General features: G+C 36.7%; 2 protein-coding genes across 10 annotated transcripts in view; both read left to right on the plus strand.

Moving 5' to 3' along the window:
* LOC105388676 (transcription factor EB) overlaps window positions 1-18,270 on the plus strand; it is a 94,937-nt gene that overhangs the window by 45,541 nt on the left and 31,126 nt on the right. For 2 of the 9 annotated variants that reach the window (XM_038109990.2, XM_038109988.2), the window contains exon 2: window positions 2,635-2,987. The exons of 5 other annotated variants lie outside the window; for them this stretch is intronic. In XM_038109990.2, coding sequence (XP_037965918.2) covers window positions 2,932-2,987 — 56 coding nt within the window. In that variant the 5' untranslated portion in view covers window positions 2,635-2,931. Of the gene's footprint in view, window positions 1-2,624; window positions 2,988-18,270 lie in introns of all 9 variants that reach the window. 2 more of the 9 variants (XM_038109989.2, XM_038109987.2) reach the window with 1 other exon arrangement.
* On the plus strand, window positions 13,056-14,855 carry LOC119690761. The gene is made up of 3 exons (XM_048630935.1): window positions 13,056-13,305; window positions 13,482-13,607; window positions 14,192-14,855. Coding segments are annotated over exons 1-3 (498 nt in total). The 5' UTR covers window positions 13,056-13,303; the 3' UTR covers window positions 14,562-14,855.

The raw sequence follows: 18,270 nt of genomic DNA on the forward strand, positions 1-18,270 counted from the left end.
AGGCGGGAAGGTGCGGCAGTATATGAGTAAAGTGGATGTCTGGAGTCGCATTCTTGTTTGGCTTTCTCAACAGAACATGCCACTTTACGCCGTATGCTAGGGGGTGCTATCCCAGCCAGAGAGTAGAGTTTGTGGAGCGGTGTCGGTTTGAGGCGGGATGGAATGGGTCGTGATGACGATGATGTATAGGTAGATGTAAGTTAGCCTAAGAGATCTAACCATAACGTATTTTAAGTTGTATAATAGCTACAAGCGCAATCAAGCTGTATAGTTGGTCTTCTAGATGCAGCTAGTCACACGACACAAGCATCATTTAAGTACTTTAATTATTTTTGATGTTAGTACTTATAGTGTTAGGGATATTCGCTTATTTTGATACCTGCTAGTAGTGATAGCGCGAACAAACACACAACTGGGCCAGTTTGATATCTGTTCAGCTCAACTGTTGATAAAACGTTCCATTCTATGTGTTTATTTGTACTGCTTTCTTGATTTATGAGAAAACTTATTGGCAATGTTTGCTGAAGACTGTACAATAGTAATAGAGTAGAGACCCCATACTTATTTGAAGACAATTTATCATCTTTATTCGTCGTAAAAGAAATACATTCGTATAATTTATAATGCTTTTAAAAATGTTTCCAGATTTGCCAAATAGATTGGTTGCGATGTATCTATAAGTATCAGCATGATCTGGAATAATCTGGATATCTTCATATATCAAAGTAATTATTAAGTACATGATAAACTGACAGTTCATTATCTTTAGTAATTTGTGTGTTTCCTTTAATTTTCAGTGGATTAATGCCGTCTCTGACGTATTAAATATATTTAAAAGCTTCTTTGTATAATCGTACGAAACGATTATGAAATAAAAAAAAAAAACATATTTTAAACACCAATTCAATACTATCAGAATTAAAAAAAACACTAACGAACGGAAGGTACTTAATAAATTTTTCAGTCAGATTACTCAACATGACAAAACAAGCCTGCTACCTCACCACCACCGCTTATTGGAAATTAACAATTGCTAATCTGTCTTAACTGACATAACTTGTATGGATCTGACAGATATTGGTTTCAGAGAGACATATTGTTCTGTCTATCCGTAATGTTCGTATGTTGGTTCGTGTTACGACATTATTGGGCTGCTAACTCGATGTTCATGCCGAATGTATCTGTTTAGCACAGTTACATTACATTGTACCTACATACTCTTCAGCAATGGTATGCCGTCAAACTTCAGTAAACAAAAAGCTTTTTGAACCTAAAGTTATCTATCTCAGAGGACTTTATCTTACCTAACCGTGTCGTAATACTGACATAAAAGTTACAGAATTAAAAACATACATAAGGACATACTGGTGAAAATCATAACCCTTCTTTTCGCTTCGCCGTAGTCGGGTAAAAATACGATTGAATTAGGTATCCTTATTGACAGTGACATATACCTTCTAGATAAATACATAAGATCCATAGAACAACGCGGACTCGGGTGTACTACTCAATGCTTAAGATCAAGGAACATATACATATGTATAACGAGAAGCTTAACAATTTTAATGACTTTACATATTTATAGACTTCGTTTGTATAGTTTTTTTATCAAATACTTATTTTCTTTACATGTTTGCTCTGACGCGTGCTACTGTACAATAATTTAAGCTAACCTGACACAGTGCCACATTTCGCAAATAAGTGATCACGGAATCACGATCTTCAAACAACGACCGTCCACACGCAAAAATGTCTTCTTCAAACTACGAACTTACATATACCTAGATGATGTAGTGATGTTATCAAATATTGACTTTAGGTTCAGGCAATTTCTGTAGGAGGCTGAGTTCTCTCTGATAAGGCTTTATCACGGTCTGAACAATCAGGACCTGTCACTATGCATCACACTTCATCATCGCCGGTGACGTTTTGGCGCCAAATCTGATAACACCATTTCAATGCTGAATGTTATTCAATCGTTACCGTTTTTATGCTTTATTCGTGGTGAATATTTTAATTAGGTTTGCATTTGTTTAAGGCATTCCTTGTTTCTAATTGTCGGAGTGTATTTGAAAATAAGTACCTCTTAACTAACTGCAGTCTCAACATTATTACTATGAGCATATAATTGAATGTTTAGCGGTCGTAAAAATATAAGCATTCTTCTTTGAAAGCTATAATGTAGAGCCTTAAGCAGTTTCGTTAGGTTCTTCGTTTGCCTTCGTTTTGTCTACATTCTTGCAGTTACATAATCTCAAACGACTTTTCAGGTTTATATAGTTTTCCTTATTATCGTTTGTCTTCACTTCAATTGTTTGCTTTAAGAATTGTCTTCGTCGTTTTGTTTTTAAAAACCTCTTATTTTTTATTATTTTACTGATTTGTGCATTAGTGTCCTTTATCAACTTTACAAGTCGTCGATCACCTTTGCGATTATCAGTTTTATATGCATTCTTTCCATTATTTTTGTATTTTTCAATGCTATAATAAACATAATTTGTCAAAATTGCAACAGTTTTCAAAGTATAATAGTAAAATTCAATGACCAATTTGAATAAATCGTTTTTGTTATATAAATAACCTTTGTTGCCGCTGGCTGACTCAAATCCAACCCTTAAAAACAGTGTTTTACAGCTATCCAAACCAACAACCAAACAAACCGAACCCAGTGAAAGTGATTTTAAGAAATTAAGTACAAAACCAGTATTAATGGACAATTGTGATAAATAATATTAAGTGTAAGTGACTCTTCAAACTGATAGTAAGAATATAGCAGTGAAAATGTGTCGAAGTGAACGAACAAATTAACATGAGGGTGATGAGGTGACAAACGGACGCAGCCATCTAGGCTTGTGGCGTAGAAAAAGCTCAACCATTCCACTGTTAAAAATCCTGAAGGGCCCAACGGATTCGAGCAAGGACCCTTGCAAGATGACCAAGGGCCCTCGGAAAGTCAAACTAGTCATTGTAGTCAACAATAAGAAAGAGTAAGTACCCCATTTTTTTGGTTATTGTTTTTAAGGAAACAGTCAGTATAAAATGTTGATGGTTACTAATCGTATATGATGATGATGGGTGATGATGACTTTAATGGCACATCAATATCTTATGTTGACTGTACTTTAGCATACTGAAATACCTAGACGACCGAATGGTGTAGTGGTTAGTGACCCTGACTGCTATGCCGAAGGTCCGGGTTCGATTCCCGACTGGGGCAGATATTTGTATAAAGACATATATTTGTACTCGGGTCTTGGGTGTTGATATTTATATTTAGTATCTATCTGTCTTTGTGTAGATATGTCAGCTGTCCGACAACCATGATACAGGTTCTACCTATCTTGGATGGCTGTGTGTGAGATGTCCCCACATATTTATTTATAATGCAGTCATGTATGTGTGAAATACTGGGACAACCACCACGCTTTGAACTGTTCTTTTTTTGTGGTGAACAAAGATAGGCATATACAGGGTGTCCCAAAAGTCAACGTCATCCCTTAAAGGGCTGATAGGTCAGCTCATGAGAGGCCAGAATATCACAATATGACCTTAGTAAAAACTCGATAATTTTCAAGATATTGACACTTTTATAAATTTGCTGAAAATCGACACCTTGGATCAGTTTTTTGCGTGCCGCCGGTACAAAAATCCAAATTATTAGAATTTGTTTGGTGTTGCATCACCCTGTATAGCTCTGCTATTGATGGCAGTCAAAAAAAATATCGAGTAATGCTGTATGTTTAAAAAAAACACGGTTTTCAAAGTCATAAAAGGTAATCGTATTTTTTATAAACAACTTTGACTCTACATACTGTAAAAAAAATATACCACGCAAACCTGGCACCTTATTTAAAAAGATTGCTCATTTAATGCAGTTTCCAAAATGGTATGAAACGTTGCTATTGTTTCAATGAACAAAAAAGTTATTGCTATTTCAGTACAAAACGACCTCGATGTAAAATTGTTTGAAGGAAATTTATCTGACTGAATTTATTGAGGGTAAGTCATGTTGGAATGAGTAAAAGTAAAATAGCTGGTGTGGCCGGGAGTGGGAAAAGAGACAACTTTGTCACAGTTAATAAAAAAAACGCATTTTAAGTATCTTTCTCGAAAAAAGTGGACTATAGCAACTCCACATTCCCCATAAATGTAGCGCATGGTAACGTACATTCCTGAGTAGTGCTGATGTGTGATATAATGAAGTAAAACGCTTACACATGTACATTGTACACCCACAGTATCCAAAAAAGGGCGGGATCAGTTTGTCATTAACATTACCACTAATTACTAGTTATTTATTTAAAAGTTATTGTTAAACAAAACCAAACTCTCAAAATTATGATTATGACCATTAATGAGTATTATTTTTTGCTGATTATGTACTTAATATAATAATGTGGTGTTATAATTTTGAGAAATAAAAATAAAAGTCAATAAATGTTTGTTTTTTTTTAAATAAGGTGTAAAAAACGCAAAATATGTTTTATAAGAGTATGATAAGTTTTTTCTTAGCTATTTTTGCGTCATCTATGTTGCCACGGCTGACCCCACCACCTATTTTACTTTTACTCATTCCAACATGACTTACCCTTAATAAATTCAGTCAGATACATTTCCTTCAAACAATTTTACATCGAGGTCGTTTTGTACTAAAATAGCAATAACTTTTTTGTTAATTGAAACAATAGCAACGTTTCATACCATTTTGGAAACTGCATTAAATGAGCAATCTTTTCAAATAAGGTGCCAGGTTTGCGTGGTATATTTTTTTTACAGTATGTAGAGTCAAAGTTGTTTATAAAAAAATACGATTACCTTTTATGACTTTGAAAACCGTGTTTTTTTAAACATACAGCATTACTCGATATTTTTTTTGACTGCGATCTATAGCAGGGCTATACAGGGTGATGCAACACCAAACAAATTCTAACAATATGGATTTTTGTACCGGCGGCACGCTAAAAACTGATCCAAGGTGTCGATTTTCAGCAAATTTATAAAAGTGTCAATATCTCGAAAATTATCGAGTTTTTACTAAGGTCATATTGTGATATTCTGGCCTCTCATGAGCTGACCTATCAGCCCTTTAAGGGATGACGTTGACTTTTGGGACACCCTGTATACCTATATATCTATATATAGTAAAAACTGTTTCTAGTTTTTAAATGAATTATCTGATGTTTAAGCTTTTAAGAACAAACAAATAAATGGTACCTACTAGGATGTAAGCACCTAGAATGTTATCTGTAACTAATTATCATTATTTATAACAGAGACTATGTTATGTAGGTAGGTACCAAATGATATAAATTTAATACGGGTACTATTTTCTTGTCGCCCGCACTCATAGTAACCTTGTATATAAATAAAACATAAATATACAGTTATATACCTACTTAATTATATAAGAGATGGCCACATCTGCCTGTATCTGTGAAACATCTTATTATATTCTTTAAAAAAACACGCCACGGCGGATGTGAACGATTTTCGACCGATTATCGCTTGCAATTAAGTCGATTTTACGATAAAACATTAGCATATAATGGTTTTAGTACTACGCTCAGTTGTTTCATTCATAAGTTCTGGTCATTGATGATAAAAAATAGGTTTGTTTTTATTTTAATTATGTAGTAGTTAATTATTGAGTAGTTGTAGATAACTATTATGGTTTTAACTATAAATCAAACATAAGTACTTACAACACAAATGTAAACAGTCCCCTTTCCTTACCTTCTCTATAAATGTTACTATGTCTACACTTACGATTTTCCATGCTTCATAAATAAAATTTACTGTCTTAGGTTTAGGCTAATAAGAAAATGGAAAATATAGTTTCCATTTTCTCATTTTTCCCTTAACATTTGGGAAAGTGTTGCTGAATGACTCTCAGCGCTGCCTATCACATCATTGTAGACTTGTTTGTTTAAATACAAGAAACAAGTCAAAAGTACTACCAAAGTACCTTCCCCCTTCCAACAATGGTGTTGAATAAGCACCAAAATCACCTCTCAAACAAAGTCAGAATCGAACTGGCCTAGAGATTATTTTCACACTGACAGACAGACAAATACACATGTATACAAACTTATAACACCACTTGGTCTTGTGTTAACACTTTCAGCGTTATCAAATGAAAACGTGAAAATGTAACGTCGCGACAATTAAACATGATTTATTTTTTTACAACCTTGAAAACTGAGATTACGATTTCGTTTACAGCCAGCATTACTTTATCATCAGGTTATAAAACAATTAGTCTGACGCTATATAATAATATATAACACTACTTTATATATGAATGCTGTGGAATTCCGCCAGCGTAATAATAATGGTAGATAAAATTTCGCAGAAGTCGTTGTTATCGATAAATAAGAATAGTAAATTGTAGCGTGGAACGCCCTTCGGCTCCCTGGACAGAAATCCTGACACCGGATGAAGTGTTATGGGGGGCTCTGTAAAAGGCCTATACAGGGTGTTGCAAAAAAGATATACTAAGCCGAAACCAACCTTGGAAATTCTGATCTCATTTTTGGGCTTAGATATACCATGCTGCACAATGTAGGTTTCGGCCTAATATACCCTTTTTGCAACACCCTGTATGTCACAGATTACATATCCTGTGTGCAGTAGTAGTTGTAAATTGGGGTGTCCAAAACGGAGTGTCTGAAGATCTGTACCCCTCACCATTGCCAGTGGCTGCGTCACCACCGACACGTTAACAATCAATAAGCACAACAATCAAACACACAGCCAATGGAAGGGGCTTTTAAATGTTACCTGTCTAAGTTAATTAATTTATTACAGTTAAATCACATCGTCTCAATTTGTATTCTAATTAGAATTATAGTGCAGTCAAATACCGTGTCAAACATGCTTTTAACCTGGTTTAACTATTTAGTGGTTTCAGTTGAAGATAGACATACTATACATACTCGTATGTTACTGTTACTGAAAAGTCTTCAAAAACAAAGTTGCAACGTAAATAGGTCGGCAGTGTCAGTCGCTATCTTATCGCAAGATTGATCTGGCTAACTCGTGAAGGAAAATTTCAGGCCTGAAAAGAGAATATACTTAACTACATTTTCCACTGTTTGAAGTTCTTCACTTTGGTTTCTGTGTTTTGTTCTGGACCGGGTGTTCAGGTACCCGGACACTCGTTATGGCCACATCCAGGCAATCACAGCAAACTTATCATCATGTTGACACACTCCTACCGACTTTGATACCCAATTTATATTTTACTCTGTTTCAAATTACCTACTTACTTACAACAAATGATGTGTTGGTAACCTATAAAGCAATCGAATGCCTTATAAGATTTGTACTGGCCTCCATGTGTGAGAACCTTGGAAATTCTGATCTCATTTTTGGGCTTAGATATACCATGCTGCACAATGTAGGTTTCGGCCTAATATACCCTTTTTGCAACACCCTGTATGTCACAGATTACATATCCTGTGTGCAGTAGTAGTTGTAAATTGGGGTGTCCAAAACGGAGTGTCTGAAGATCTGTACCCCTCACCATTGCCAGTGGCTGCGTCACCACCGACACGTTAACAATCAATAAGCACAACAATCAAACACACAGCCAATGGAAGGGGCTTTTAAATGTTACCTGTCTAAGTTAATTAATTTATTACAGTTAAATCACATCGTCTCAATTTGTATTCTAATTAGAATTATAGTGCAGTCAAATACCGTGTCAAACATGCTTTTAACCTGGTTTAACTATTTAGTGGTTTCAGTTGAAGATAGACATACTATACATACTCGTATGCTACTGTTACTGAAAAGTCTTCAAAAACAAAGTTGCAACGTAAATAGGTCGGCAGTGTCAGTCGCTATCTTATCGCAAGATTGATCTGGCTAACTCGTGAAGGAAAATTTCAGGCCTGAAAAGAGAATATACTTAACTACATTTTCCACTGTTTGAAGTTCTTCACTTTGGTTTCTGTGTTTTGTTCTGGACCGGGTGTTCAGGTACCCGGACACTCGTTATGGCCACATCCAGGCAATCACAGCAAACTTATCATCATGTTGACACACTCCTACCGACTTTGATACCCAATTTATATTTTACTCTGTTTCAAATTACCTACTTACTTACAACAAATGATGTGTTGGTAACCTATAAAGCAATCGAATGCCTTATAAGATTTGTACTGGCCTCCATGTTCTCACAGTAATGGTGGTGACGGAATCAGCCTGACAGTTAATTAGCAAGTGTCCCAGATTAGGACTTGCTCATTCAAAATTAAAACTAAATTGATAAACACACGCGATATCATAGTATAATTTACTATACATTATCTACAATAGTTGGCCGTCTATCTTCTACATATATAATTGCCTAGTTGATATAAACGTAATTAAATATTTGTGAACTTTGTTATCGATATGTTAGTCGAGTAAAATTTATTTTATGTTTAGTGAAATTGGTTTTGATTATATAATATACTTAACGTTATATGGATCTAATCTTATCACTTTAATCTAAGATAAGATTAAATAATGTAGGTGGGGGCGTCATTATAACGTCACTAGAAAAGTCAGTGTGCACGCACTTACTTAAACCATACCACAGAAATCTAAATAATTATTTAGATTTTTATTATTTAGGTACCTAGATATAAGTTATAGCTTACTAACTGATGTGCAACCTTTCAAGACTTCCGTTTACATCCTCAGTAGCTAGTAAGACCCCTATCTATAATGTTAAAACATAGACTAAAGGTGCTTTTGCACCAGAGACGTGGTGTGCTACGTAGCCCTTGCAACGTATATTCGGCGCACAGTTTAGCACTGGCGAGAACGGATTTCTGTCACATCACTGCAGCTTAGCTCCATAGCACATCTCTTTTGGAAAGGTACCCTGAGGCTACATTCTCAATAGGCAAACTGTGGGATTACCGCCACCGCACATAAAAAAATAACAATCCCTAAGCAGCGTCATATTGCTCGCATTTCAAATCTGACGTAGCTAGTATGGATTCGACAGATGTTTGACAGGCGAGCGGCGCTGCTTATGGATTGTTGATTGCTAATGTGTCGGTGGTGGTACGGTAGCTGTTACTAGGCGCGAAAACCTTTAGTCCCGTATTAAAACGCTTACATGAAGGACTGAAAGCCACATCTAACATTAAAACAGAAACAACTGAATCATGGCTAAGAACAATAATTACTTATATCTCCAACGTACCTACAGAGGAAGCAGATAACATCTGCCTCACGGACTCTGATAATTAAGGTGTCGCAATAACATTTAATCTCTATGATATCTGATCTGCAGGCAGATACAAGTACATAATATATCATGTAACTCTTCAGAGAGGCGACAGCCGTTCAGCATCAGCCAACAATCGTCGACAGTTGGACATAAGCCTCTCCTAAGGAGCGCCAACACTCTGTCCTCAGCTTTTCTCATCTTACCACTACAGATTTTCTGTGTAGGTGTAACAAATAAATGGGAAAGCTTTATCTACTAAAGGTAAGCGCATATAATAACGTAGAATTTTCGAACTATCACACACAGTGCTGCCTTCTGTGCCATCACATGAGTGGCCTGATAATGCAAGCGTGAGTAGTGAATAAAGCTTCCCCAATACATATTATATTCCACGTACCATTAAATAGTACGCAGATACCTTCAATTTGCCGCAACTCTATGTAACGTCTTACGTCGCAATGGCTACAAGCCTCATCAGCAATCGAGACTCAGACTCAACTACCCCGGTACAAAGTACAGTAAGTTCCGCTGGCCAAGTCCACAAACCATACACATGTCACCCGCGGCTGACCTTACCATGACAACAGTAATGATAGCCATCTGATGACGAGCATTAATCGGTTCCCATCCCCGTCGTGTTATTAACTTAATGACGGGATGCTCCTCTCTTCCGGATGGAACCGACTGATGGCGCTGTGGGTCATCTGTTTGATGCCGTCATTGTTTGTCTTCGATTTCAGTTTCACGGTCGCGCTAGACAAACTAGACACGTTGGACAGATGTTTTGCACTCTGTTGCACCTTATGCTCATAATTCGCATAACGCTGACAACAGAATCGCCTATTCCTCTGATAAGCTATTAGAGCACAGTGCAGGTAATGAGACAGCTATTACTGCACGTGCTGGACACATCATTATCTCTCTGAGACGGCAAGAGGATCGCGTGGCGGTGACGTGGCGTCCTTGCCGTCGTCACGCGATGTGGCGGTAGGGCCACCACTGTGTCCACTATACGTGGTAGTACTGTGTTTACTGCATCAATTCGTCAACAAGAGCAACGGCTGTCAATTGTTTACTAACATTAAGAGCTAAGAAGACACTATTGCTGGGCTTAATGAAGAAGCGTCATCGTGGAGCATCCCTGTGAAGATTATTAACACAAATAAGACATTAGAAAGGACCTAAAATTATTCCGTGACGAACCCCTATTTTAAATAGGGCACACTGCGATTTCGTGTGGTTAATTGTAAATACGTGTGACGTCTCACGTCATACGTCTCTCATTGTAGGACGTCAGTAGTGAATTATTGGGAAGTCTATCCCACTCTGCGATCGCACCAACAGCCGCGCTTCGCGCGTTGTTGGTGCTCTCTCGAGTGGGATAGCCTTCCCAATAATTCGTATTCGATATTCATATTAGAATTAGATGGTATTTCTTATGATTATTATTACGATTATATATGTATTCAAGACGCGTTCCAGATTTTTTAAGATAACATAAAAAGTTTGCGCGTCGTCGTCGCTCGCTATTTCATGCCTTCCCGGTAATTCATTATCAGACGGCGGCGGCGACACGGTGCAAATGTGGAATGTGACAGACTTCGCAATGCGTTTTTAATTTAAAGAACTTAGCACGGCTTAGCTATTAATACAGAGTGGGGTACACTTTCCAACGTTTTGATTATGAGGATTAGTTATTTTTAGATAAGTACCTACCTGCATTACATGCACACTACATATATTATATTATTTAATTCACAATCGCAATGGAATTTCAGTAGGTATGTACACAACACACACAGTCTATGACTGACTCTACACATGAATCTAGTTGGTCAGAGTGTTGAGAATTCTTGGCTAGAATCTCAGAAGGAGCAGATATTTGTTTATAACCAATATGCGTTTGATCTCGGTGTTGGATGTTAAGTGTGAATTTTAATACTTATGTTGTTTGAGGTATATCTGTATGCATATGAATAAGTGTTCTTAACGCCATTCATAAAAAATACAAATAATTACATTAAGTCGGATGGCACAGTGGTTAGGAACTGACTGTTGTGTTGAGGGTCGTGGGTTCGGTCTCCGTATTTGTTTAATCATAGATAAGTAGGTATTTGTTCTCAGGTTTTGGATGTGCCGAAAAATGCCAATATACTGGGTGTTGCAAAAAGGGTAGGTAAGTATGCCATGCCGCGCCGTGCCATGCGGCACACGTAGGTTTCGGGTTAGTATACCCTGTTGCAACACCCTGTAGATAGATACATATTATAAATAAAAAAAATAGATCGTTTGGTGTCGGCATTTTATTAGTGGAACTTTTTCATTGTGTAAGTATTTGATTTCTTTCCCATAAGTCGGTACCTAGTATCAACGCAGGTATCGGATGTCACATAATGCCGCCAGTAGGTAAATGAGTGACTTGGCATCGTTTTAGAAAATTATAAAACTAAAGTAATGTAATTTGAATCTTAACATAACCACCCAGTTTAATTTGAGCTATAGATTTGTATGAAATTTTAATTTTAACACTAAAGACTCGAAATTTTGTTTTCGGTTAATCTTCAATATTCTCTCAACCCCTTCATGACTTTCGTTTTGGTATTCAGTTCTCATGAATCGGTACCTTGTTCCATTCTAAAACACATATCAGAAGGACTAGTATGGAGTATTTAAGACGCGACAAAAGTTCTCCGTCGCGCTCGCCCTTGAGGCTGCGCGATGTGAGTGAGCGCGATGCAAAACTTATGTCAGGTCTTAAAATTGCGCCCTGTGCTAGCCCTTCTGAAGCTATGAGAAAAAATAAATAAATAATTATTTGGCGAAGTTTAGTAATAAGGTCAGTGAAAGGATAAAAACTATCTGACTTCCACAAAACTAGATTTTCTATGATGAGTGGTCATCCACCATAGAAAAGTAGGTAAGTATTGCGTGAAATAACTGGGTCTTTATTATTTATATTTATTTATCTAAGGGCCTGTTTCACAATGTCTGGTTAGTGACTATCTGTGGGATAAAATACATGGTGTCAGTGTCAAAAAAATTATAAAAGAGAGTGGCAGGTAGGCACTAACCAGACATTGTGAAACATGGTCTAAGTCAAATTACTCTGACTACCACTAAAGGTCCCGGATTCGATCGTCCGCCGGGGCAGATATTTGTTTAAACACAGATATTTGCACTCGGGTCTTAATGTTTCTGTTTTTTTGTACCCACCTGTCAAGCGTGGAGATTATAACAAAAACCCTCCAGTATTGGAGGATGCCAATTTTCAGCAGTGGACTTGTACGGGATGTGTGTGTGTGTTTTTTAGTGAAAAAATAGTTTAATAAAAATTAAGTCTATGATCAGAATTAATTTATTATTTATTAGTTTCTGCGTTTTAAACTCAATGCAGAAACATAAACTACTCCTTCGGGGTTTACAGTCGTGACCATAATTATGTATGTATGTAAACCCAATGCATTCATATGATAAGAGGGTTGGTAGCTCAACCTATAACGCACCCGCTTCTCACGATAGAGTTCGAGTTTGATGCCTGGGCCATGTACCAATGAGTTATTTGGAACTTATGTACAATGTATACCTTTGTTAAATAAAATTTACAGAGGGTGTAAGTACTAAAAATATTAGATACTAAATAAAAAATGAGTTCACACGTGTAAAATGGAAAATACCTAGGTATGGAAACATGCTCGTTAGCAATTATTATTAAAAGCCGTCCCTCCCGTGCGGCAAAAACCACAATTGAATTAAGTTCAATTTCGCGCGACATTTTTTTTGCATACGTTTTAGTTTTTGATTGTATAAAATAGTGCGTGGCGGCCGTCATCGTTCATTATTTTCGTGACTCCAAGAATCTTCAGTTGAGCTTTGTGGTACCGATACCCCTGCTCCGCCGCTGCCTTCCGTCATCGCCGCCGCTCGCCGCCCCGCCCGCCCTGTCGCCGCCCGCCTGCCCTGCCGCCGCCCCCCCTGCCCTGCTGTTGCCCTCGCTGCCCCGCCTGCCGCTGTCGACCACCGTCGTCTGCTCTGCCGCTGAAGTCTGATTGAATACCGACTTCTCTCATAAAAATAATGTAAGTAAGTATTTTTTACTATGTTCATTTATCTCTTTCCATTTTTATAACAGTTTCCTACATTTTAATGTAATTAGAAAATGTAATATTCTAAATAAACCTCATTTCAGTTCATCTGCTCTCCATCGCTGACAATATTTTTTACATATCTAATATAATTGTCATTTGCTTTTCAGGTCTGACTCCGAGTGCGAATCCGTTGTCGGCGCGCACGTCGAGGCTGCAGTTGCTGCTGCAAAGAAGAAACAGACGAGCAAAAGGAAGTCCAGCGCCGCATCGACCAGTTCAAGCAGCGCACCAAGGTAATTATAATAATTAAATCTCTTTACATTAATAGAGTTCAGTACAGTGTTGTTGTGTTGTATACCATGCAGTTAGTGAACCTGCTTACGGAGCACGAGGGCGAGGGTTCGAATCCCGTCCAGACAAACATTCGTGTTTGATGAACATGAGCATTTGTGTTTGTCTTGGGTCTGGTTTTTGTTTCTCTATCTAATGTATTTTTGTGTAAGTATAGCAGCTGACTGACATCTTACTGGGTCTGCATAATTTGAGGTCGGATGCCTGTGTGTGGGATATTAATTAAATTTATATTGTTGTTGCTCACTGTTCACACGTATTGACTTTGTATTTCTGATGAATTAGAGCAACTAAGTTGATGGAATGGTGTAGGTGGTGGGCAAGCTCGCATCATCTAAAACTTGTGTCCTAGCCAGTTCAGCGTCGCATTGTTTACTTCACCTATCTAGACATCAAGTATGTATGGTGTATACACCATGTGTAATAGATGCAAAGACCTGTGTATAGTGTTGTTTTTCGTGTAAGACAACCTTATTTATTTATCTAGTGGATTACCAAATTAATCTTGATATTTTTTATTTCACAGAGCGCAGAAGAAGAAACTGCACACGATTGATATTTTCGGGTTGTGCAACGACGAGGACGAAGTGTTGGCGCAGAACAAGACGCTGCCATCCTTCGTCGTAAACCGCGTGGCCAACGGGAACCAGCGACGTGTAGCAAACACGTCGGGCGACTTTTACGTGGAGGTGAAAGTTTACGCGCGGCGTGACGCTGAGGACGCGCCGAAGGACACCCGCTGGACCAAGGCCTTGCTGCGGCTCAACACCTACGTGGAAGACGGGTCGCCGCAGTGGAAGTTGCTGCATCGATTTGTGAAGGAGGCGAGCAACCTCTTCAGCGACAGCACGCCGTCGTTTTATAACCCGGATACAATTAAATTTAAAGAAGCATAACCTTTTTAATAATCTACATCTAATAAAATATATTTTTTCCTAGTTATTCCCGTTATTATTATTGTTTTGTTTAATATAGCTGAATTATTAAATTGGTAAAGGTAAAAGTAAAATTAGAGTAGGAGTAGGTAAAGGTATAAGGTATAACTATAAAGGTAAGGCAAGGTAAGGTAAGGTAAGGTAAGGTCTAATGGTCTTATTTTAGTTCGATTTTTTAAGTAGATAGTTCCTATGAAAGTTGCTTTTAGATTCAGTACTTGCATTTTTAACCTTATACTGTACGTCTAGTACAGGATTTGCAATTTTTTAAAACTATAAAAGTTTACTTTTTATTCTGTCATCTGCATACATTATTTGACAAAAGTTGCATGATAGTTTCCTCTAGAGCCGTCACTTTGTATGCGAGAAAACGTAAACTTTTATAGTTTCTAACAAACCCGTACTAGACCCTCTTACCTCAAACCTCTCGTTACGTCCCTGTTAGCTAGATTATATTTTTAGTTAGTTAATTCAACAGATTACAAAATGCCATATTGCACAGTATGTAAAGTAAACGTTGAAAAGAGAAAGTGGATTGGACATTTGCGAAGTAATTTACATAAGACCAACGAGTTAGTTATTGATACAAATGATGGTGTACATATAATTCATTCCGCTTTTCAAAGTAGAATTGTCACTTACAGAATAGTGGTGCCCGAGGGTGAGGAGCTTTATTCTACGTCTTTATTTTTCATGAACATAAAAAATAAAGTAAAATCGCTTTTAGATCAATCACTTCAAAAACATACTTGTATCAAAGTAAACTTTGAATTTTATGCAAATTTTATAATGATGAGTAATGATAATCAAGATATAAAATCTTTTGCTACCCAAAATATTCCTCTTCATTTTAATTACGATTTTAATAAATATTTCTCCGAAATTGAAAATATTTTGATTAAGAAAATGGAATCGTTTCAGCAAAGGGATTCTGGTTGGTCATTTTTGAACAACTGTCACATTGATATAAACATTAATAAATATGAAGCACTAAGCGGGTCCAAATACATAGCTCTGCCTAAATTAATTAAGAACAAAAAAGCATGCTTAAATATTCGAAACAATGATGAGTACTGTTTTCTCTGGTGTGTTATGGCGGCTTTGAATCCAACAAAGACTCATCCTGAGCGCGTATCATCGTATCCACACTTTCAGAATGTGTTGAACACCAAAAACATGAACTTTCCAATTAGTTTCGCAGACATCTCAACTTTTGAGAAAAATAATCCTAATATTGCGATATTTGTCTATGGTTTAAAAGACAACAAAATTGAGGGACCATTATATCGATCTGAATCTGATGGTATTAATCACATTAATTTATTGCTAATCGAAAACGAAAATTCATCTCATTACTGTTTGATTAAAAATCTATCTCGCCTTGTGAGAAGCCAAATTACCAAGCACCACGGAAATATATTCTTTTGCGATGTATGCTTCACATTTTTCCGATCACAAGAAGAGTTGAACAATCATGTTTGCGGTGAGCCGACCTATTTTTTACCAGAAAAAGGCTCATTTGTCCAATTTAAAAATTATGAAAAAAAACAAGATGTGCCCTATGTCATATATGCAGACTTTGAAACAATGTTGCAGCCAGTGCACGGTTGTGATCCTAACCCAAATACTGCTACTACAACTGATTTACACCATCATATACCGATTGCTTTTGCATACAACATAATTTGCACTATTGATGAAACTCAAAACCTATTTGTTTCATACCGTGGTGAGGACTGTGTTTCCAAATTCGTTCAATCATTACAAAATCATTGTACAAAAATTAATGAAATGTTAAATACCACTAAACCAATGATTTTCACAGAGGCGGACAGCGAAAATTTTCAAAACGCAACGCGTTGTCACATTTGTAAACACTTGCTTTGGAATGACAAAGTTAGGGATCACTGTCATATCTCTGCTCAGTACCGCGGGGCAGCTCATGCTCATTGTAATTTACAGTACAAATTAAGTAAATTCGTTCCGATTTTTTTTCATAACTTGTCTGGTTATGATTGTCATCTTTTTATCAAGGAACTTGGTGAAATCCCTGGAAAGATACAACTAATACCAAAAACTAAAGAAAACTATATTTCATTCACAAAGTTTTTACCTGTTGGTGATGGAGATCATATTCGTCTGCGATTTGCAGATTCACTAAAATTTTTGGGAACTAGCTTGGGAAAGTTGGCTAAAACATTGACGCAAGACGATTTTCACTGCCTTAAAAAACATTTTCCAGCAGAAAAAGATTTTTGTCTTTTGACGCGAAAGGGTGTATACCCATACAATTACATGACTAGTTGGGAGACTTATTTAGAAGATAGTCTACCTTCAAAGTCAAACTTTTATAATGTCTTAACCAATGAAGACATTTCAACTGAAGATTATGAACACGCCCAATCAGTTTGGAATCAGTTCCGAATTCAAACCATGGGTGACTACACGGATTTATATCTCAAAACCGATGTGTTAATTTTGTCTGATATTTTTGAAAAATTTCGTAAAACATGTAAACAGCATTATCAGTTAGATCCCGCACATTTCATCACCGCACCTCAATTGTCATTTGATGCAATGATGATCCATACAGGCGTTAAACTCGAACTCTTGAATGATCTATCTATGATTCGAATGATTCAAAGTGGTATAAGAGGAGGAATAGTTATGTGTTCCCATAGATATGTGAAGGCAAACCATAAATTCGTGCTAGATTATGACCCTTCACAACAAGATTCACACATCGTTTATATAGATTGCAATAATTTATATGGACACAGCATGTGTCAAAGTTTGCCTGAATCCAATTTCAGATTCCTCAACCAATGTGAAATAGATAAACTTGACGTTTCGTTAGTGGACGACGATGCGGATTATGGTTACATACTTGAAGTAGATTTGGCTTATCCTCATCACTTGCATGGTGAACATGATGATTTACCATTTTGTCCCGAAAAATGCATCCCACCCGGAGGTAAAACTAAAAAGTTAATTCCTAATTTATACGATAAATACAATTATGTGATTCACTACAGACATTTGAAAACATGCTTAGACCATGGTTTACTTCTTCAAAAAATTCATCGCGTTATCACATTTAAACAAAGTCCATATCTCAAATCATATATTGAGCTCAACACAAAACTTCGACAAGAAGCTAAATCGGTGTTTGAACAAGATTTCTTTAAACTTTTGAATAACTCAGTATTCGGCAAAACATTAGAAAATAACGAATCTAGGGTCACTGTGCATTTGGTGAAGCAATGGAATGATACAAATAACAAAACAAAAAAAAAATTGCAAGCCAATAGACTTATTGCGAACCCTCGTTTCCATAGCGTTTCCATTTTTAGTGAGAATTTAGTAGCCATTCAAATGAAACCAAAGAAAATTGTTTATGATAAACCGATATATATTGGGTTTACAGTACTTGAGCTATCTAAAACACACATGTACAACTTTCATTATAATATTGTAAAGCCATATTACCAAGATAGGGTTAAAATGTGCTACACAGACACTGATAGTTTTATTTATGCCATAAAAACTAATGATTTTTATCAAGATTTGAAAACTCATTTCATCAAATATTTTGATACAAGCAATTACAACATTCAGAATGAATACGGTCTACCTTTGATCAACAAAAAGGTGCCAGGTCTGTTCAAGG

The sequence above is a fragment of the Plutella xylostella genome, chromosome 27 (genome assembly GCF_932276165.1).
Source record: "Plutella xylostella chromosome 27, ilPluXylo3.1, whole genome shotgun sequence".
NCBI lineage: Eukaryota > Metazoa > Arthropoda > Insecta > Lepidoptera > Plutellidae > Plutella > Plutella xylostella.

Coding starts and splice junctions, on each gene's coding strand:
- LOC119690761 (XM_048630935.1), top strand. Junction 13,608..14,191: donor AGTTCAAGCAGCGCACCAAG/GTAATTATAATA, acceptor TTTATTTCACAG/AGCGCAGAAGAAGAAACTGC.